The sequence below is a fragment of the Parasteatoda tepidariorum genome, chromosome 9 (genome assembly GCF_043381705.1).
Source record: "Parasteatoda tepidariorum isolate YZ-2023 chromosome 9, CAS_Ptep_4.0, whole genome shotgun sequence".
NCBI lineage: Eukaryota > Metazoa > Arthropoda > Arachnida > Araneae > Theridiidae > Parasteatoda > Parasteatoda tepidariorum.
The window spans coordinates 58,978,192-58,999,965 of NC_092212.1; the positions used below are offsets into that span (position 1 = coordinate 58,978,192).

Here is a 21,774-nt window from a genome sequence, read left to right on the forward strand (position 1 = left end):
CATATATATAATTAGAGTACTGTATTTTGGAAAAACATGATGTGGTCTCTTCATATGGGACCCCCTTGATCGTCGGGGCCCCGGGGTGGTGCCCCGGCGTAGTTACGGCCTCGGTAAGGGCCGTAATGGCCTGAGACTCCCAGTTCCACTACAACGAAAGCATGATACGATGATGTCTTTACAAACAAAAACTCAAATGAAAAAAATTAACAAGGTACTAGAATAAAAATACTTCGAAAAATAACAAGATCATCCTGATTCATCAGAAATGTAACAATTCGCAGAGGCCTGAAAATGTATTCCTTATATCATTATTTTGCTATCATTCAATTCTATCATTATTTTGTGAAAATTAATAAACACTTCTTTGACAAAGCAATAAACTATAACATGGCTAATTTCAATAAATTATTTGAAAATTGAAATCTTCCGAAAGAGAAAACTTACAGACCAAGAGCATCATTCTACTTCAGTTTGACTGAAAAAGAATGTCATGAAAAGTTTCAATATTTTGAAACTTTTAGATAGGGGACGGTCCCCAATTACGCATTAGCCTCAGACCCCATCATACTTTAATCCAATCCAGTGTAAATCTGCTACCACTTTTTTCTTAGAAGCACTTTTCCCATTACTGCGGATTAGTAGTCCTACAGGTAAAAGGTTAAATTTAAATTTTTGTAATTTATTTTTTTGTCATTTTATAATTGAGCTTAATTAGGCTGTAGTTTTACATCTGCATAGTTTGAAATGTTCATTATTAAACGTAATTGTGAACTAGGGAAAGGTGTGGGAAATGTTTACAAATTTATCAAAAAAGCTTACTAGTTTTTAACTAAGTTTCATTTCTCTTTTTAATTTGATCGGTTGTCTTTATTTTAATTGATACATACGCAAATATATAACATCAATTATTTAAGTAATTGTTAGCTTTTTGTAAAAAAAAAAAGAAAATAAAATCAAAAAGGTTTTTTTTTTTTTTTTTTTGTCTAAAAACTTTTGCAAAAGTTAAATCAAGTTACATACAGAAACTTGGGCTTATGTTCGTCATTTGCCTATTTTTGCTGACAGGGGGGGGGGGGGGGGGTANGAGGGGTATAGTCCGAAAATGCAAAAAATATGCTTACGTAAATGTTACATTTGAATTTCCCCTTTCCAACAACTAACCTCCAAAAATAAATTGTTAGAGGGCAAAATCTTAATAAAATTCATTTTTTTAATTTAAACTTTTTTTTATAAATTTTTGATAAAAATGAAAAAGATTTTATTTTTGTCGTAATTTTTTCTATGCATTAAATATTCGCCTTATATTAGCTATGAGATTTTCAGCTATTGGGCTCAATTCAGCACTAAAGCTCAAATTAATTAATAGATTCTATGTAACATTAAAGTATCGTAATTTTTAATGCAAAAACTTTAGTTATTTTATGTTCCGAATCAAAAAGCTTTGAAAATAAATAATTGAAGAAAAAAACCTTTTTAAATGAATTATTTTCTTTAAAAAATTTATTGTGGTGACTATTTTTTGCTAAAAACAAAATGTAGCGTATTTATGTTTTCAAAAAAATTATAGATGGAAAAAGATTTTTTCAATTAAAAACTTTGTAATTATTTAGGCAATTTCTGTGATTATTTAATTAATTTGATGACAATTAAATTTAGTTTGTTTTATAATGTCTAGATTTAGATCTATGAATATAGTTTATAGGTTCTCTTCAAATTAAAAAGACATACGGAAATAATGATTCAAGACAATAGATTCCGTAAATCATAAACATATAATTTTTATTTAAATTTTTTTGTGGTGACTAATTTTTGCTAAAAACAAAATGTAGCGTATTTAGGTTTTCAAAAAAATTATAGAAGGAAAAAGATTTTTTTCAATTTAAAATTTTGTAATTATTTAGGAAATTTTTGTAATTATTTAATTAATTTGATGAAAATTAAATTTAGCTTGTTTTATAATGTCTAGATTTAGATCTATGAATATAGTTTACAGGTTCTCTTCAAATTAATATGACTTACGGAAATAATGATTCAAACCAATTTAATATATTCCGTGAAACATAAAAATATAAATTAATGAAAAATTCTTGAAATAAGAAGTCCTTAGATTTATTGCCGATTAGTTCCCCCCTCCCTACTTCTAACCTTGGGTGCCTTGATGTTTGATTGAATCAGAACCATTGGTCAATCAACCATAAGATCAATCCAATCAATGACATGATGCTGAAATTTGATTGGTTGCTGGAAACACCGGCAGTGGAAGTGGGTGTGAGAGTGTGTTTTTTGTTTATGTATGAAATTTCAAGTTTGTGTGAATGCGGTTCATTCATAAACATCCAAACAAGCGAGTGAAAATTTATAATTTGTTTATTTCAGTTGTATGTTGATGAATTATTACTTTTATCTGTAAGAGGGTTTGTATTTGGTAAAAATATAATTCTTTTGCTTTATTTTCGTAAAAAAATATTTAGTCTTGCTCAAAAAAAATATAAGAAAATGATTATTCCTCAATTTAAAATGTTTTTAGGGAAATATTTTGATTAACTAAGCGATCATAAATAGTGATAGTAGCGATAAAAATAAGTTTTGCTCATTAATTTTTCTTTCTATTCATGTTAGATATCGTGATATTTCACTATTACTTTCCCTTTTATTTACCTACAAATAAAGATCTAAAATTTTGCTAGATTTTACTTACATTGCCTATGATAGAAACAAAATTTGATCCGAATCATTATTATTACTGGGGAACTGAAAATATATATTTATCATTTTTGCATGTTAAATGTTAAACATTTTTTCCATTAGGTACAAATGTTCCTTAATGGTATAAGCTTTTGGTTTCAATAAAATTGATTAGCGATAATGATAACTGGAAATTTTCAACTTAATTAATTTTTCTCATTTTTTAGCTTACACAGAAAACGCTAGATTCATTTACAAAATTGATATCCTACATATTTAGGAAGTTTACATATTTAGTTTATCTATGGTTTGTAGATCTTAGAGGCAAGAATTATTCTCTTGACAATATTTTCGGAGAAAGAGAACGTTTTATTAAGTCAATGTTTGTAGAATAATAGAAAATATTTTTTACTTCCTATAAATAAAGAGTATACCTAGAAAATTATGCTTTTTAAATATTATATCATTATATGATAGCTATTTAATTAATCAGTATTAATAGCATGATAATAAAATTATCTTTGATATTCTCAACTTAAAATAATAATTTTTACTTTGAGAATTTTCATTAGACAACTTTATTCAGTTTTTGTAAATGCTTTTTAATTGGGACAGTTAAAACTAATTAACATTCCAAACTAAAAAGTTGATGTTTTTTTTTATGTATTGATTAAATAATTGTGAATAATCACAATCAGTTTTTAAGAAAAATATCCTTGATGACATCATTTATGCCTCAAATGTATTGCAATTAAGAGCAATTTATTTAACTAACCTTTTGCACTCTGAGTACTTTAAAATGCTGTTTGAACAAATGTAAGCCCTAAATTATTTAAAATACATAATAGAGTATTTTTATGTGAATTTTAAAATTCTTGAAATACTAATTTAAGCTTGTGATTATTAATTAATAAGGTATGAAACATTTAATTTTAGAGTGGTAGCTGTTGATGGCGTCTCGGAGGCGACATTGAAGTGCAAAGGGTTAAAATTGTTCTAAGGAAGCAATTTTTTGAAATTTTATTTTATTCAAAGCAATTAAGTTTACAAAAACTTCTTTAATTTTAATTTATTTTATTCCACTGTAGTATTTAAATATTTAAAACATACCATCATTGTAAATAATTTTAAATAAATAATTGTAAATAATTTCAAAAATATTCTCAACTATATTCCTTTAAAGGAATATTTTCCAAACAATTATTACCAAAAATTTTTCCTGTATAAATGTGTATCTTACTAGCAATGTTGAAAATCAGACCTTTTAAACTTTTCAAAATATGGCCCTTTTGAATATGAAACAATTAAATATTTCACACATTGCCTAGGCATTATAGAATGATACTCCAGCAATGTAAATACACCATGTATTCCAGAAATTGCTTAGCTATTCTACAGAGTGCCAGTGTTTCATCCGTTGCCAATGGCATGCATAAACTGTCAATTTTTCAATATTTTTTTTAAAAAAATAATTTCTTACAAATTTCTTAAAAAAAATAATTATTTCACAAAATTGCAAATATTTTTAAAAAAAAAAATATTTGTAATTTTGTGAAGTAAACATTTTATAAATAATAGTCTTTTCATTTTTGTTTCATACTTTGCTTAAAGACCCATAGAGCATTTGTCAATCAATACAATGCTTCAATAAAGTACATATTAATTCTCGTTCTGTATATATTAGCTGTAACTTGTAACATGTACGAAATGTATTCCTGTTCTATAAGTAGAAGGTGACATTTAACTCGTATAATTTTTTTTTTGCATGGAAAAAGCAACTTCTACTTGTTTTTAGATAAGGAAATATGTATAAATATTCGCTTGAATTTGCATAGCTGCTAGAAGGTTAAAAATATCCTATATAAGTTTCACTTTTTTTAGCTAAGAATGGATTTTAAAGAAATTAACTTTCTTGTAGATGAAATATTGTAATTGCTAGTAAATTATTTGATCATAGTATGATTACCGATATACTATTATATCATTACAGATATTGACATCTTCTAGAACTGATCTTGTTTTCATTTGTTTCTTAAATTGTGTTTTTATTCCAGGTTTATGCTGGCATAAAATGACTTCTTAAATTTAAACATTAAACATGTTTGGGATATCAAAGCTCTGTTTGCTTCTATGTATATTTATCTTGTATGGATTTCTTCAGAAATTTTCCTGTTATGCCAATGTAACCATAGACAACCTAGAAACAGTAGAATCATTATCTGAAATTGCTCTTCTTAAGCATCATCCACAATCAGCTTATTCTAATTCATCAAACGTGACTCAAAGTTTTGCTTTGTTATTAGAGGACCTACAGAGTCATAATTACACGCAAGAACCGGTGACTCTTAATTGTTCATCTTTATCAAAATATCCATTTCTCCCTAGACATTTGTGTGATGATGGAATTTTTTCCAAGGTAAATAAATATATTAATATTTAATATATGTTAATTTAATATTTTACTTGTCTAATTGATTTACTAAATTTATTTTGAAGATTATTAGATTTATTTATTTAAAACAAAATAAAATAATAATCCAAATGCATATTTCTGATGTAGATATTATTATTCGAAGTCTAAAAAAATTTTGTGATTTGTGTTAATACTTATTATTTTAATTTTATTTTATAACCATCGTTTGAACAGCCGATCCAATTTTGGGTTTACAACTACTAATGTTCAACTCCGTAGCATGTAATTTTGAACCAATCCAGAAGACAAGGAAACTCCTGGATCAGCACCCCCAGAGGTATTATTTGTTATGGGAACATGAAGAACTTTGTGACTCAACAGATTTTAACGTGCATCAGTCACCATTTTTTACACGGGGAGTCTTCGGCTGGCTGCAATCGAACCCACGACCTCTTGGTGCCCTACCAACCAGGCTATCCTGGCTCTTAATACTTATTATTAGGGAATTTGAATATATACTGTTAGGAGATCAAGTGCTTTGAAATTTTAATTTTGAAATTATACGAAAAGTGGATGCTTTTATTATTATTTGGTAAATGAACCATGAAACTGCCTACTTTTAAATATTATTGATTGTTTACAAGCAGAGTAAAAAAAATACACTATCTGCGCACATAATCCAAAAGTTTCTGTTAATTTATAATTCTTTGATAACAGGATGATTTTGCTCGAAGGAAAAAGAAAATGCTAAACAGTTTTAAATATCCTTGACATGCATGAAAAACAATATATAATAACGAATACAAATAGTATTAATAATTATCATTTTAAGAGTAAGAAGTATGGGAAATATTTTTCTTGGATAATAAATCTCTTCTGGTTATATTTGCTCTTACAAATAATTTTGTGCATAATATATATTTTTTTCAAGAATTAATTTTAAAAAAGCATCCACGACTATATTTATGCTTGCTGCTATATTATCTTAACTATGTTTACAAATGTGCACTAAAGATCAACACTAAATTTTATATCGCATAAAGGACTATAAATTAATTTTGCATCACATATGACTCATTTATTTGCACTTGTATGTTAGCATTTTTGCATTTTAGGTACTTTTTCATTTTGCCGGCACAAGTAACTTTGACTATTTTATCTATCTATTTATTATGAAAAAAAAAAAATTGACCTTAAAATAAATAAAAAACAGTTGAATTTACTTGCACTCAGTAAGTCTGCATAGGCAACTTAATCGCCTGACCCGGCGAAATGGAAAAGTACTGCATTTTATTATGTTAAGGTATTATAATGTGTTTTGATTCCCTGTCTTTGGGAAATTCTTGAGTGTTTCGAGATAACTCAGTTTCTGGAGCTTGTTTACTATGACTCTAAAAGTATGCAGTAATAACAAATATTAATCTGCAACTAACAAGTTTTTTAGCATTCTTAGATTGATTAACTTTACTTCTGAATTTTTTATATAATAATAATTCAATTATTAATTTTTTTTTTTTTTTTTTACTATTCATTTTATTTGAAAGTGTTACATATCTGTTACATTTACTTATTCTTTCCCAAACTTAAAACAATTAAAGCATTGATATTCTGATATTCTTCATAAAACTTTGTTGAAATGTCCTATTTCCCAATTTAATAATATATATATTTTTTAAATTAAAAAATGCAGGATAGCTTGCATCTTAAAGTTCAGAACAAGATGGAACTAACACTAAAAGCCTCAATGCAAACATAAATTAAGTTTCATTAAAAATAGAAAAATCTCAGACATATAGCTAAGTTAGATATTAATTTATTTTACACAGAAAGATAATTTTTAATTTATCTAAGATGTTATTAATTCAAAAATGAAAAGTTAAAGTATATAATAACTGTGGCGTTGCTTTGTATAACATTTGAATACAAATAACTAAAAGTTCAAAATGCTTAACTGTCAAAACCCTGACCAAAAATATTAAGGGATATCTTCATTCGTCACAAGAAATATTTAGTGGATTTGGTACATACAAAAACTGATAGTTACTTCAAATATGTGCAAGTAAAAAAAAACTCATTTTGATTTCTTGTAAGCAGGTTTATTTGTTGAAGTGAAAAATGATCACTGGAAAGTGTTATGTAGGATAGTTTTTAGTAATGGTTTTTTCTCGGTGTTACCTAAGTTTTTTTAATATGTCAAAAAAAAAAGCTGTAATTATTTTGCTCTGCTTTTTTAATAAATGCGCTGATGATTCCCTTTCTTTTCCTATTCATCATCATTTGTATCTGTATTATAGTGTTTATCAGCAAATGATATGCTTCAGCTTGTTCCGCCATCAACTAAAAGTGTTAGTGAGGCATTAGCAAGAGTGTGTCCTTTACTCTTACTGCAACTACATAATGGTGCTTGTTCATCTGGAGATAATGACCCTCCCAGTTTAAGACCGTCAACAATGGCAGGTATAGAAATAAGATTGATTTCATTTCTCTTCTTTTTTTATCGGAACTTACATTTTCTTAAAAGCAATCTCTTTTTTTTTGTAACATAGATAATAATAGATTTTTTGTAATATATATACCAAAAAAATACATTTTGAAGAAGCAGAAAATACTGATATAGATCTCCTTTCACTTTTTTCAACTAGATTAATCTTGTCCCTGTTATTCAGTAAAGTTAGACCATACCAAACCGTAGCCAGGATATTTTTTCGGGGGGGGGGGATATGGTAAGAAGCAAGGACAGTTTCAGACATGCAAAGTAGGGAAAAAACATTGCAACAAATATTGTTTATTCTGTTAATTGCAAAAGTTAAACTAGTAATTAAAAATATTACATAATACATATTTTTCAATTAATATTACATAATAACAGTATTGTAAACAAAGTTTACAAAGACATGCGACGGGGATTTGACGAAAATTAATATTACATTCAATTAATATTACATAATAACAGAATTGTAAACAAAGTTTACAAAGACATGCGACGGGGATTTGAAGAAAATTAATATTACATTCAATTAATATTATACATAATAACAGTATTGTAAACAAAGTTTACAAAGGCATGCGACGGGGATTTGAAGAAAATTTTTCGATTACTTTTTTAAGACAAACCAGAATATCTCCCGAAATATGCTTAATAAAGTTAGTTAATAAAAGGTTTGATTTGACAATTTTTGTTTTTCTTTTTACTGAGGGGCTCAAAGAAAGACTAAAAAGTTTGAATCCCAGAATTTGGGGGGGGGATTTGTCCCGATGGTCCCCCCCTGGCTACGGGCCTGGATCATACCATAATTTCCCTCAATTCAATTTTGTAAGTCTACTTCTCTATGGTTTTCGATCTGGCTTTCTCTAATGCTTAAAATTTTCTTCTTCTTTAAATTTGAAACCTGGCTTCATTTATCTCTGCCAAGTGATTCTTGGTCTTCTCCTTTTTTTCCTGCTGTCAGGGGCCCAAGAAAAGTAAAATTGTCTAAAAAATTTTGAAAATTTCTCAAAAATAATTATTTTGAAGACCTCAAGTTTTCGAATGCCTAACTTTCTAAAGCACTTGTTTTAGAACCATATAATAAAATTACTTTGACTATTTTATAGATATTTATTTTTGGTCAGCATTGAATGCTTCCAGAATTTTCCGAGGCTTCTAAAAGATGTTCTTGTATGGATGACTCTGTTCTCAATATGTGACTCTACTTTTACTTCTGTCAGGGACAGAGCCAATATGCATGAATTCTCTTATACCGTCAATTTTGTCTTCATCAATTTTTAGTTTTCTCTGAGATTTTGCATATATTCTTATAGTTTGGTTTTTTTCTTTTTACTTATGTGCAACCCTACATTATTAGTATATTTATTAAAGGATTGTGCCCACATCTGATGGCAAAGTTTGTTAATAACAATTATCTATGTATCTACATTTATTATCATCTGTATTTGATATTTCTTGTATACAAATATCAAATAGATTATAAAAATAATTTTATATGAGATCACTAATTTAAACCATTATTATTTACAAAGAGATTATTTATCTTATATAGTTTTAAAATTTGTATACAGATGATGATACTATTTGATTTTTATTTCTTTTTCTCTTTAATTCTAATTCATTTACAGATATTTAATAAGAAAAAATGCTTGTGAACGTTTTACCACCAAGTCAGAAAAACACTACTCAGCTATACTCGGTTTCTTTATTTGCTAAATTTTTGTTCCACATTTTTACTCAAAGTTGTGGTAGAATCTGTTTGGAATTTTATTTTTGCTCAGTTTTGATTCTTACCTGCTCTTAAAGGTATCAGCACTGAATTGAACGGGTTTTCTCTTCATAGGATATTTACATTTGATTCAAAAATTCATTCCGAAAAAGTTGTGTCCTGAAGAAGAATTTTTTAAACCCTCCATTTTTCTGTATTTTCATGCCCTAACTGTGTTTTATGTGGGAGAGACGTTGTCAGGGATACATCTTAAAGAACGTCTAGTTGTGACTAGAAGTTTTTATGACAGATATTAATAAGCTACAGAGAAAATTCAGGATCTCCAGTATGTTTGACTTGTAATGACTTAGTGATATGTTTTGCATTTTGATTTGTTTAATACTGACATAAAATTTTGTGTCAGCATAAAACAAATCTTAATCTTTTTTCTTCATGTGTTTGTTATATACTAGTCAATAATAGTACAGTCAATTGTTGTATATTCAAATGCTACTGTATAAAACAAATAAAAAATATTAACATTATGAATTTTTATTTTATTTTTAGCAACTAAAAATGTGTTTTTCATGAATTAAGTATTTTTCTAAGTTTAAACATTTCTTTTTACAGTTTGGGGCTATGGTCTCCTTTTTGTGACTATTATCAGTTGCTGTTCTTTGGTTGGTGTGATAATATTACCGTTATTGAGCAAAAATATCTATCAAATTGTCCTAATGCTGTTTGAAGGTTTAGCTGTTGGGAGTTTAGTGGGAAGTTCACTCTTTCACCTTATACCACAGGTAAAAAAAAATTAAAAAATTTCCAAATTTTTTTAAAATTAATAATTAAATGATGATAGACCTTTAACTATGCATCATTAGCTAGTGAAAATGACTTTAAAGTTCTTATTCATCATTGATAGGTTTTGTCTAATTATTTAGCAATTATAAGGGAAATTAAGCATGAAATATATATGGAAAATGTGTTTAAAGAGATCCAAATTGCTTTAAAGAAATTCAAGTTTTAGTTGTTCATGATATGTTTTTAGTCTTAATGATTTATTTTAATTAAAATTTTTTGGAATGAAAAATGGCATCTACAATTTGCTGTCAGATTGCAGTGTTATGATGTCTAGATGTATAATTATTAAATTATCGATGAAGGAAAAAATTTCATTTTTTAGGGGTTATCCCATTTTTAATCTTTTAAATTTATGCCCTTTGTTTTTATACATTATGTTTCAAAAATTTAATTATTGAAAGTTTTATGATATTTTAATGGTTAATTCCAGATGGATAGTAGAAAAAGAATATTTGAAATCATAAAAAATAATAAATATTTATTTATTCTGTAGTTTGATTAATTCATTGCTTTTTCCTGTTAATGTTTTAATATTTTTTTCTTTATTTACTTTTCTTTATTATACTTCTTATTTTTGTCTTTGCTTCAGACTATATATTTTACTGATGGATCTAACTTGTCAAATTTAAATTTATTTAGATGACTTTAAGTATCTTTTTTTGATTTATGCTACGTAAACTATTGTGCAATGTTCTCTTAACTTTTGTATTCAATATTCACAGATTTCGACTTGTTTTTGCTTTGATCATTAGATTATTCTTGTCAACGTCGTTTCTTTTCATGAAAAAATCAATTGTAATTTGTTTTTATTGGCAGAATTCAGTCTTCTAAATTACTGCTGCTAAAATATATATTTAAAGTATTTCAAAGTATTTCAAAGTATATAGCTAAAGTATTTCTTGTTTTGTTGAGATATTTATTTGCCTCAAAATAGTCTTTGAACTTTGTGCCATTTCCCCCTACTTTTAATTCAATTCAAAACAATGTTTTGTACTTATTTTTAACCATTATCGAAACTCTATTTTGGATATTTATAGAATTGAAATAATCGAAGAAAAAGTCTTTTTTGGAATTATAGCGAAGCAATATGTTAGATTTTAAAATACATTAAAAAATAAATTGTTATATACATATCTATTTGTATTTTAATTTATTAAATTTTTTTTGTTTTAATTTTGAAATTATTCTATTCTGCAATCATTTATTTAAAAAAATTTTTTTTCATTATATAAACATTTTTAATTTTGTAGACTTTCAAACTTGTGGGACAAGACAAAGAACATAATTATTTATGGCGTTCACTTCTTATTTTTGGTGGAATTTACTTGTTTTATGTTAGTGAAAGATTTATGAAAGTTATTATGGACATTAAAAAGGTGAGTGCATTGCGATTGTTTAAGTTTACTGGTATCAGATTTGTTGAATTATTTTAAAGGCTCATTGAAAATTTTCATTTTAAATTTTTCTCACATTAAATTTTTATGTAAATTTAAAAGCTAAGTATTGTAATACAATGTTTTTGATGAATCATTTTGATGTAGTCATTAAATTTACTATTATTATAATATAAAGACAGTATTTGTGCAGTCTTTATTATTTGAATTAAGTGGAACATATTTAAATAATGTATTGGAACTAATTACTAGCTAAATTACTATACAATATACAAATTTTTTTTTAGCAATTGTAGAACAGTTTTAAAGGGTTGCTTACAATTCATTGAGAAATATTTAATTCATTAATAGAAAAATTAAATTACTTTGTGTGCATTAAAATTACTCTGTATAAAAATTAAATGCTAGAATGATAAATCAGTGTATAGAAATAACAAGAAAAAAGTGGGGTAGATAATAATATTTTTTTTGCTTTTAAGTTAAACTTTCTAAAATTAAATCATTAAATTCTAGTTATAATAATGTAGGTATTACTAGATGACTCCAAGTTTAATGGCAAAGTTTTCGATACAATTTTCAAAATGAATTAAAATATAAACCTTTAAAAATATGTGCTAACAGTTTCACAAAATTCAAAAAACAGTTTCTTCATAAATTTAATCTTTTAACATCTTTAAATATAAATCTCATTAAAACATATTCTTTTTTTTCTTCTGATATTATACATAGTTAGATTTTTTAATAATTATTAAATGTAAATAACTTTTAAAAATAAAAATAAGTGTGTTATACTTTGTTCCATATATTAAAATAGTTAAGTGTTTATTATATAGAATTGGAGAAAAAAATTGTTTGCTAAAAGAATAAGCTCTTGATTTTATAAGATATTCAATTATATGGAATTAGTTTTTGCAATAGTTAATGTAACATTCTATTTTACAGGCAAGAAAATCTAGAAAACCAAATTTGGGATATGGTGACAATTCTGCAGAGTTTTTAAAGCCTTTACCAGAAACTAATCATTCTGGAAATGGGTTGGTAAAAAATGGAAAATATGATAAAGCAAGAACAAATTCCACTCCACAAATTCTTACTGCTGAAAATTTAAGTAATCATAATAGTTACAAACTGATCAATGAGAGCTCATCTGAGCTCAAAGCTCTTTCAAATGATGATGATGAAGTAAGAAATTTTTCTTGGAATGACCCATTTTTTTGGGAAAAAAGTGTTAATTTTTCGTTTTTAAAAATCTTGGTTCAAGTTACGCACTAAAATGCTACATGGAATACATTTATACTTGAATTGAAAGAATCACCCTGAGTCAATACAGTAGAGCGCCCATTATCTGAACGTCCAATTATTTGAACTATGTCCGAATTCGCTTCTTTTTTTTTAAAGTTTAGAATACTTGTTAACTTATCGACAATTTTTTTAAATTTAGAAGAATAAATAATATCCATTACATCTGAAGACCACATTCAATTTAAAACCTTTTTTAGCAGTTTTCTTATAGCAGTCAATACATGTATTGTTATACAGTTAAACCTACATACCCCTTAGCCCTCTTCAACTGAAAATTATCTTCCAAGAATGCAAGCTTTTGACAGTCTACAATGGTTGGAATGAAGAAGGAGTTTATGAATAGATATGTGCGGAAGTTTTACAATTAGGGGATGGGTAGTTGTCACTTATGGTTAATGATTAGTGATTACAGTGCTTGGAATCTTAAATCTTGGAATAAAATTCTCAACAGTAAAACAGACGAAACTGAAGTTTCTGAACCAATAGATCTTCCGGATGAAAAGATGCCATGTTATACAGCAGTAGAAATAGAAGACTGGTGTCAAGACACTGGAAACGACCCAGGATTTCAAATTTAAAATTATGAAATTGTTGCTGAAATTTTGAATGAAAATCGGAACTCCGCAGACGAAGAGGAAGAAGTTGGTGATCAAGTTCAAGATAGTGGACCTTCTCATATAGAAGCAAGCAATTCATTAGATATTGCAATGAATTGGCTAGAACGTCAAAATGATGTTGATCCAGTTCAGTTGATTTATTTAAAAAGAATAAGGGACATGGCTGCTCAAAAAAGAGCATCTTCTTTGAAACAAAAGTCTTTGCTGGATTTCTTTTGCAATAGAAAATAAAGAAAAATGTGGTAAAATCAGTAATTGATAAAAAAATTTTCATAAAAAGCTGAAATATGATAAAAAATAATTCAAAATGAAAAAAAAGTAAAAAAATAAATAAATAAAAAATTTTTAAAAATTGAAAAAAAAAACTTCTAAACACGCCAGAGCTATTTTAGATAGTGCTGCCAGATCTTAAGCCTAGAAAAAGTGTGAAGGGAAGTTAGTGCATAAATAATAATCATTTAAACTAGATTTTAAACAACTTTCCAATTATCCGAACCTTTCATTATCCAAACCACGTTCGGTCCCGAGCAGTTCGGATAATCGGCGCTCTACTGTAGTTAGAAACTGATCACTGAGTTCTTATTTGAGCTCAAGACTCTCTCAAATGATGAAGTAAGATAATTTTCTTGGAATGATACATTTTTTGGGGAAAAAGTGTTAATTTTTTTTTGTTTTTAAGAATCTTGATTCAAGTTATGGACTGAAATGCTATGCAGAATAAATTTTTACTTGAATTGAAAGAATTGTTTTTAGTTAATTGTTAGAAACTGATCAATGAGAGCTCAAAACTATCTCAGATGATGAAGTAAAATAATTTCTTGGAATGATGTATTTTTTGGAGGAAAAAAAAAGTCACATTTTTGGTTTTTAAAAATCTTGATTCAAGTTATGCATGAAAAGATAGAATTTTTACTGGTATTGAAGGAATTGTTCTTTGTGCTTAGAAAAACTTAATCAAAATGTTGTTATCTCATAATGGCAGTCTTTGCAGATTTTTGTTATATGATAATACTTTTTTTTAATAATTCTGTTTTTATAACGGTTGTGAGTTGAGCTGTTAATCTCTAGCCAGCATCCTTTTTCATGATGATTCAAGTTTATTCAAAACTATTTTATAAGCAATGCTATTGTTTACATATTTTTTTCTTCAGATAATGCACTTAGTTTTTATGTTCTATTTAAAATTATTAGTAAATAAAATAATAAGGCATTTTTTTGAAAGCAATTCAATTTTCAGAAATAGTTTTTTTTTAAATAAAATATCTTAGAATATTTTATTATTTAAAAGAAAAAATTTAAATAAATTTTTTTATAAAAGTTTTTAATTTTTTTGGATTTTTAAGAAATTAATTATTTTTAATTTCTGACTTTCTTCAAGGCCCTTTTTTCTTTTGATCTTGATTTAAAATAATATTCTTTACAAAAACCTTTGCAACCCCTTTATGTATTAACCATGTTTTTGTTCTGATAATGATAAATGTTTTGATTTAAATAACAAATATGTGTATACTATAGTTTAAAACTAAATTATACACATTTTGTTTTAAATTCATGCAAATTTTATTTTTTATTTTTTTTTATTTTTAATAAATGGATATCCAGACCATGTTTTTGACTGCCAGGCCATTATCGGCTCCCTCTTTCAACTTGGAGCACCTCCCATCGAAATTCTCCATGGCCATCAGGCTCCAGAACTTGCAAACCTTGTTATCAAGACTTTTGGAGGACTCTAATCTTTGCACTAGCATAGACACGGCAACAACAATAAATGGATATTCTTGAACTTTCACTGACTTTACACACTTTAGATTATTTGTTTGAATTTATCCGAATCACTCAGTTTTTAACTCTTGTAACTTCGCATTTTACAAATAAGAACTACAAAAAATTTTATTTCTTAGTAAAATTTATTTGATAAGTGTTTAAGTATTAGATTTTATTGAATTATTTTTCAAATTTTCTAGCCTCCTCATAATCATCATACTCATCATCATGAACATACTATTCATTTTGAGAAGGGACAATCCGCTATCGGTACAGTTGCTTGGATGATAATATTTGGTGATGGATTGCACAACTTTATTGATGGTCTTTCAATTGGTGCAGCTTTTTCAGAGAGCATACTAGCCGGCGTCAGTATATCTGTAGCTGTGATCTGTGAAGAATTTCCCCATGAATTAGGTATAGTTTTATTAGTTCAATATGAGTCAGTCTCTATTTTTTTTTCCACCGTGAATTAACTCAATTAATTACCTAGGCAGAGCAGAGAGAAGTTAAACATGTATTTAATAATCTCTATTACATTTTCCCATTTAAACTGATATTTATTCAACATTGTAATATTTTTGAAACATGTAAAACATGAATTCCACGTCCTAATTAAAATGGAAAGTATTTTTCTGACAAAATTATATTATTACAATACTGAAATTGAACTTTTTTCAGAACATTTATTTAATATTATATACTGTATATTCCGGCAATAACGCGCACTTTTATACATAAAATAACATTGGAATTTACGGGTGCGCGGTATACTCCGAATATAAAAAATTATAGATTAAAAAAATTTAAATATAGAAAAATACTTTTATTTTAAAGAAATAACATACCTTTACCTATATACTTTATTGATTTTCGTTATTACATAAATAGTTCATTATATTCGTCTTCCGTTATTTCTTCAGGCACGTCATCACAATCTGTNAATAATATTTAATATGATTTTCTAACCATCTCAGGCTTAATTTCATCCCATGCTTTTAATATCCATTCGCACACTGTTTCCAAACTTGCATGACGCATATGTCCTCCTTTCGTAAAGGTTTTCTCGCCCTCCAACATCCAAGTATTCCACTGTTTTTTTAAATTGGCTTTAAATGGTTTGTTTAAGCAAACATCCAATGGCTGAACTAATGGTGTCAATCCGCCCGGAATAACTGCCATATCGGTGTTACATTCTTTCAACAATTTTTTTGTATTATGTGTAAGGTGGGACCTAAACATGTCCCACACTAAAAGGCTTTCTGGTTTTCTATTGATACTAGACGAGATATTGCACAGGTACAATCCAAATTTCCGTGCTCGTTATACGAAGAGCACATCTTAAAATTCAAAAAAAGTTATTCGAAATTGCGAGTGCGCGTTATACGCCTGGGCCCGTTATGCACCGGAATATATGGTATTTGATTTGCTTGTTTTTAAAAAATACCTTGGTTTCTGTATAATTTATGTTACAATTTTTTCATTCTCATCCAAATCAGTTTTTTGCCAACTTAAACAACATTAAAACTAAATTTTAAAAACTCTAAAAACAAACAGTATAAATAGTAAAACTGCTAATTGCATAATTTGAATTTCTGTAGATCTGTATAGAAAAAAAAGATTATATGGTATAAATTGTCTTCAGAGGTTTGTTTAAAAAAAAAATGAGAAAACGAAATTTAAAAATTATAACTTTTAGTTTGCTTTACACAGATTTGTTTCTAATTTATATTTTTAAAAATAACAATTGAATAAAAAATTGAATTTTTCAAAAACATGTTAAAGTAGTTAAAAGATTAAGAATGATATTTTTTACTCTAAATCTTTTGTAATAAAGTTATATTTTTAAATAAGTTTGACTTAAAATCTGTTTCCATTAAAATTTTTACAGTTTAATGCCTTCTAGAACATTACAATCTAAAAGTAACATTGTTCTTTACATTTAATATTCTGTTTGCACTGTTCTGTTGATTGCAATTAAAAGTGTGAGAAAAGACTTAAATATCTTTTGCTGTGTCACTCACTTACTGTGCCATTTCTACAGTCTAAAACCTTCTAGAACTTTAAAATCTAAAAGTAACATTGTTCTTTACTCTGAATATTCTGTTGATTGCAATTAAAAGTGTGAGATTAGACTTAAATAATATCCTTTACTGTGCCACTCACTTACTGTGCCATTTTTACAGTCTAATACCTTTTAGAATGTTACAATCAAAAAGTAACATTGTTCTTTACTTTTAATATTCTGTTGTTTGCAATTAAAAGTGTGAGATTAGACTTAAATATCTTTTACTATGTGTGCCACTCACGAAAGTTCCTCAGCAAGATAATTGCACTACTTCTAGCCGTTTAGTGGAAATTCAATTCTAAATTTCGATTGTTTTTCAAGTATTTTTGAATTTACTTATCTTAAGCTCTACTACATGCATTTTTTAACATGTATATTTTTCATATTTTTAAAATTCAAGTAAATATTGGAAGCAAATTATTTATAAATAAGTAATAATAATATCAATGCCAACAAAGCCTAAGACAGAGAAATAAATTTTGAATCGTATTGTTGAATTGTGAAGAAAAAAGTTGAAAAAGCATATAAATTGTAATTTTTTGTTTGTTACAGGAGATTTTGCTGTTCTTTTAAGTGCTGGTATGACGATGCGTCAAGCCTTATTATATAATTTTCTATCTGCAATTACCTGTTATTTGGGACTAGTTATGGGTATTTTACTTGGTGATTTTGCAGAAGGTGCACCTTACATTTTTGCTCTGGCTGCTGGCATGTTTTTGTATATTTCCCTTGTGGACATGGTAAGTTTTAATATTTCTTGTTTTATGGGGTCAAAATATAATATGTGATACATACATATATTATGTATTCATATGTAATATGTATCACATAATAAATATTACACATGCAATCTTTTATGTACATAAAGTATATGTGTACATAAAGGTATATATTTTATATATTAACTTAATGTTTTCATATTCTTTCTTTATTGATTTCAACATCCTTTAGCATAGTCAGGGAACTGGTGAAATTTATCTTTTGATTTTCCTCCATCTAGGTACTTAAATTTTTGGGTCAAACTCAATTGAATTCTTTTTAAATTGTTCTTGGCATTGAACTTAAATTGAAGGCGGAATTAAAAACACCATAAGCACCAGATTTTGGATTGAACATATTCTTTATATATTTTAAATTATTTCTTTTTTTAGATGTGAATTACAAGGTTACATTTATAACATAAATATTCAGAATTTTTGTAGTATGTTATTTTTTCACTAAGACTGTATATATTTTTAATGAATTTAAAATAAATTAAAAATAAATTTCTTAACTTTTTTCTGCAGAAAGTAGGGTTATGGCTTACATATTTTTTTCTTCTTCATCATATATTTCTATTCAACAGCATGAGTATCGTGTCTCGCATAGCTAAGATGGTTGAATGTGGGAATATTTTAGAGGGGATTTATACAAATTTTAATATAAAATCTCCAAACGTTATGGAAAATAATGGTATATATACTTATAGTTATAGGAACACTTTATAGTTATAGGATTACCTATAGCCATTGAAAGAATAGAAAACATTAAAATTTAATTGAAACAAATAGGGGCGAATGGGCATAAATTTTAATTTTATATTTAGATTGCTTCACATTCTTTCATTGAGAATGAGGGATAAAAAAGTAGTAATAATCAGCAACATAGATAATCTGTTTATCAAAATTCTACTGTATCATTCTCATGATATAAAAAAGTATCTGAATTATTTTGACATAATTTTATGTTCTGTAATGTATGATTTATATTTCTTTTCAGTTGGGGGAATTGTCAGAAGCTTTAGAAGAAGCTCGCAAAAAGGGTATAAAAAAACAACTGAAAGTGTTCCTAATCCAGAATATTGGTATAGCTTTAGGAGTTGCTATATTATTTGTAATGGCTCGGTATGCAGAACATTTCAATTTTGAAAATTTAACTGCATTTTCTTCAAATTCTGAAGAACAAATGGATGAAAGAGTGAAACAATTTTATTCAGGGTTTCAGGAGGCCAAAAATCTTCAAAGTCTTCTCACAAACTGAACTGTGATTCTTAACTTTGGATCTCAGAAACCTGTTATCGAATCTTACACTTATTAATATAATAATCAGTTTTATCAATTAATTTATTGAAATAATATATGAAAGTACTTACTGTATTTTCTGAAATATTATATTTTAGAAAGCTCAAACTTATCTATAGCTTTAATTTTATTAGTACTCCAAAACAATGATTACTTTTTAAAAATATATATGTTAGTTTTTATATGGTATATACGTACCATAATTTAATCATTGCATTTTTCATGAACTTTTTTAATTAACTGATATTTTAACTATAAATTTAATATAAGTTTTTTTGTTGTTGTTGATAAAAATAACTATGACAATATTGTCTTAAAATAAAGCATTTATATTTATTTTGATTGTTGTACAAAACATTTTTATCGTAATGTTTTTTCGTATAATGGTTTTTCCGTTATTGTTTGTTTCGTTATAATTAGGTTGAACAATTATATGTGTGCATTTTATATTATAGTTTCAATGATTATTTATTTAATATTGACTTCCTTGAGGTCAATTGTTAAGGTATATTACATGAAGAGATTTCGGACAAACAAGATTTACAAAATGTTATTTAGTGTCCATATGTATTTTTTTATTAAGTTTTTTTTCTCGAACTAAATGAAACAAGGCAATTAAGAAATGATTAATGAAATTTAAATGAATTGTTGCTGTCGTATTGAAATAATAATATTTTAACATATTATTTCTTTTAATTCACTTTCACTAAAAGATTTACATTTTTAACATGCTTTAAATTTAAATAAGACTTTGCTCATTTCCTTTTTCATTTTATTTTTTAACTTACCTAATGGAGTATGTCTTACAATCACTTCTCACCCGTTATATTTTAAGCTTTCACCTTTTGGTGTCTAACTTTATTTAAAATTCAAAATTAATAGCCAATTTGAACTACGGATAGCAAACTAATTGCCATTTAGCAGAATTAAAACATGCCAATTTTCTAAGTTCATTTTCAAGCTTAGAATTTATTATTTTATGTTATGTTACATTTTCATATACATCTTACCGCTTTTGCCCCCATTAAAAATAAATAAAGCGGAAGACCAATTTGTTATATTTTCATAAATTTGAATTAAAATGAAATGAGATATTATTTTCAACTGCATTGTGATTATTGTTTAATCAGAGTTTCTTTATCACATCACAAACCTAATACGATATACTGGAATAAATAAATTGGAATATTAGTTCAATCGTTTTATAATAAAATTTATTTTATTCATTTGTTTTTTAATAAAAATGCACATATTTATTGTATAAATTAATTTAAATGAATTAATCACACTATGAAAACAAATGCAACAAAAAATAATTATTGTTTACAATTACTTACAGTTATAAGCTGACTATATATGGCAGAATCTCATACGAACAAAATATCTGGCACTGAATCTCATATAAAAAAAATATTGTGGTAATGTATGTAATAAGGACAAAAAAAGGCACTTGAATTGTGTATAAATTATTATGAGACAGAATCTGGTTTGAACAAAATACTAAAAAACAATTTGCGAATGAGTTTGTTTTAGAACAAAACTTCAGATAAATCGTAAAGATAATAAACCTGCATATGATTAGAAGTTAACTGTACTTTTATTTTAGACTATAATAAGAAATAACTGTATGGTAAGTTACTACTATTATGGTAGTTTGTATGGAAGCATTTACTTTAAACCAAAGATATATACATTTTTTTTAAAATTTACAGACTAGTCATGAGAATTTTACAAATAATGCTCCTATTTATTTACAAGAAATGTCTGTTCTATCGTGCAATTTAAAAAGCAATGTTAGTAATTTAAAAAGTTGTACTTTGTTTTTACAATTGCATGGCATAGTCGTCAGTGATAAAATAATTCTACTTTTATCTAAAATTTTGTGCATATATACATAATGTGTTTGTGTGGTAGCTCACTTTTTAAAATGTAATTTATTTAATGAATTTTCTAAAAATACTATAAAAAATTTGTGTTGTGTTGTAATTTAATTTATTTTAAATTACACCGTTGGACAAATATTTCTGTACATATCATTAAAATGTTTACAGAAAAATAACTATTTGAACTGCTTTTTGTTTATATTTATGTGTGCTCATTTTAAATATATTTATAGACTTGTATATAACATATTATTATGAGTTCAGTATTTTAATTTTGAGTTTTACTGTTTATTCTTTTCTTTCTTACTATTTATGTACCGTAACTTATTATATCATAAATTTATATGTAAATAGTGTTATTAAAATAAATTTGATATATATTTAGACTTCTTTTCCGTTTTATTTAGTTTAGAATATTACATTTTAGTATCTATCTTACCATTTTTATGTAGCTAATGCTGAAATTAGTCTAGTTTTTTAATCAGGTTCTCAAAACAAAGAATCAATGAATTTTACATGATAAACTGA

The 21,774-nt window shown here is 26.5% G+C and overlaps 1 protein-coding gene across 6 annotated transcripts in view; it reads left to right on the top strand.

The window, feature by feature from the left end:
* The window catches only part of LOC107449242 (metal cation symporter ZIP14), a 39,605-nt gene extending 19,906 nt beyond the window's left edge, over nt 1-19,699 (top strand). For 2 of the 6 annotated variants that reach the window (XM_071184769.1, XM_071184768.1), the window contains exons 2-9: nt 4,743-5,104; nt 7,396-7,558; nt 9,928-10,097; nt 11,409-11,534; nt 12,495-12,734; nt 15,436-15,652; nt 17,856-18,043; nt 19,062-19,699. In XM_071184769.1, coding sequence (XP_071040870.1) covers nt 4,787-5,104; nt 7,396-7,558; nt 9,928-10,097; nt 11,409-11,534; nt 12,495-12,734; nt 15,436-15,652; nt 17,856-18,043; nt 19,062-19,322 — 1,683 coding nt within the window. In that variant the 5' untranslated portion in view covers nt 4,743-4,786 and the 3' untranslated portion in view covers nt 19,323-19,699. Of the gene's footprint in view, nt 1-2,283; nt 2,429-4,742; nt 5,105-7,395; nt 7,559-9,927; nt 10,098-11,408; nt 11,535-12,494; nt 12,735-15,435; nt 15,653-17,855; nt 18,044-19,061 lie in introns of those variants that run through there. The other 4 variants (XM_016064719.4, XM_016064718.4, XM_071184770.1 and 1 more) reach the window with 4 other exon arrangements.
* The last annotated feature ends 2,075 nt before the right edge of the window (nt 19,700-21,774 follow it).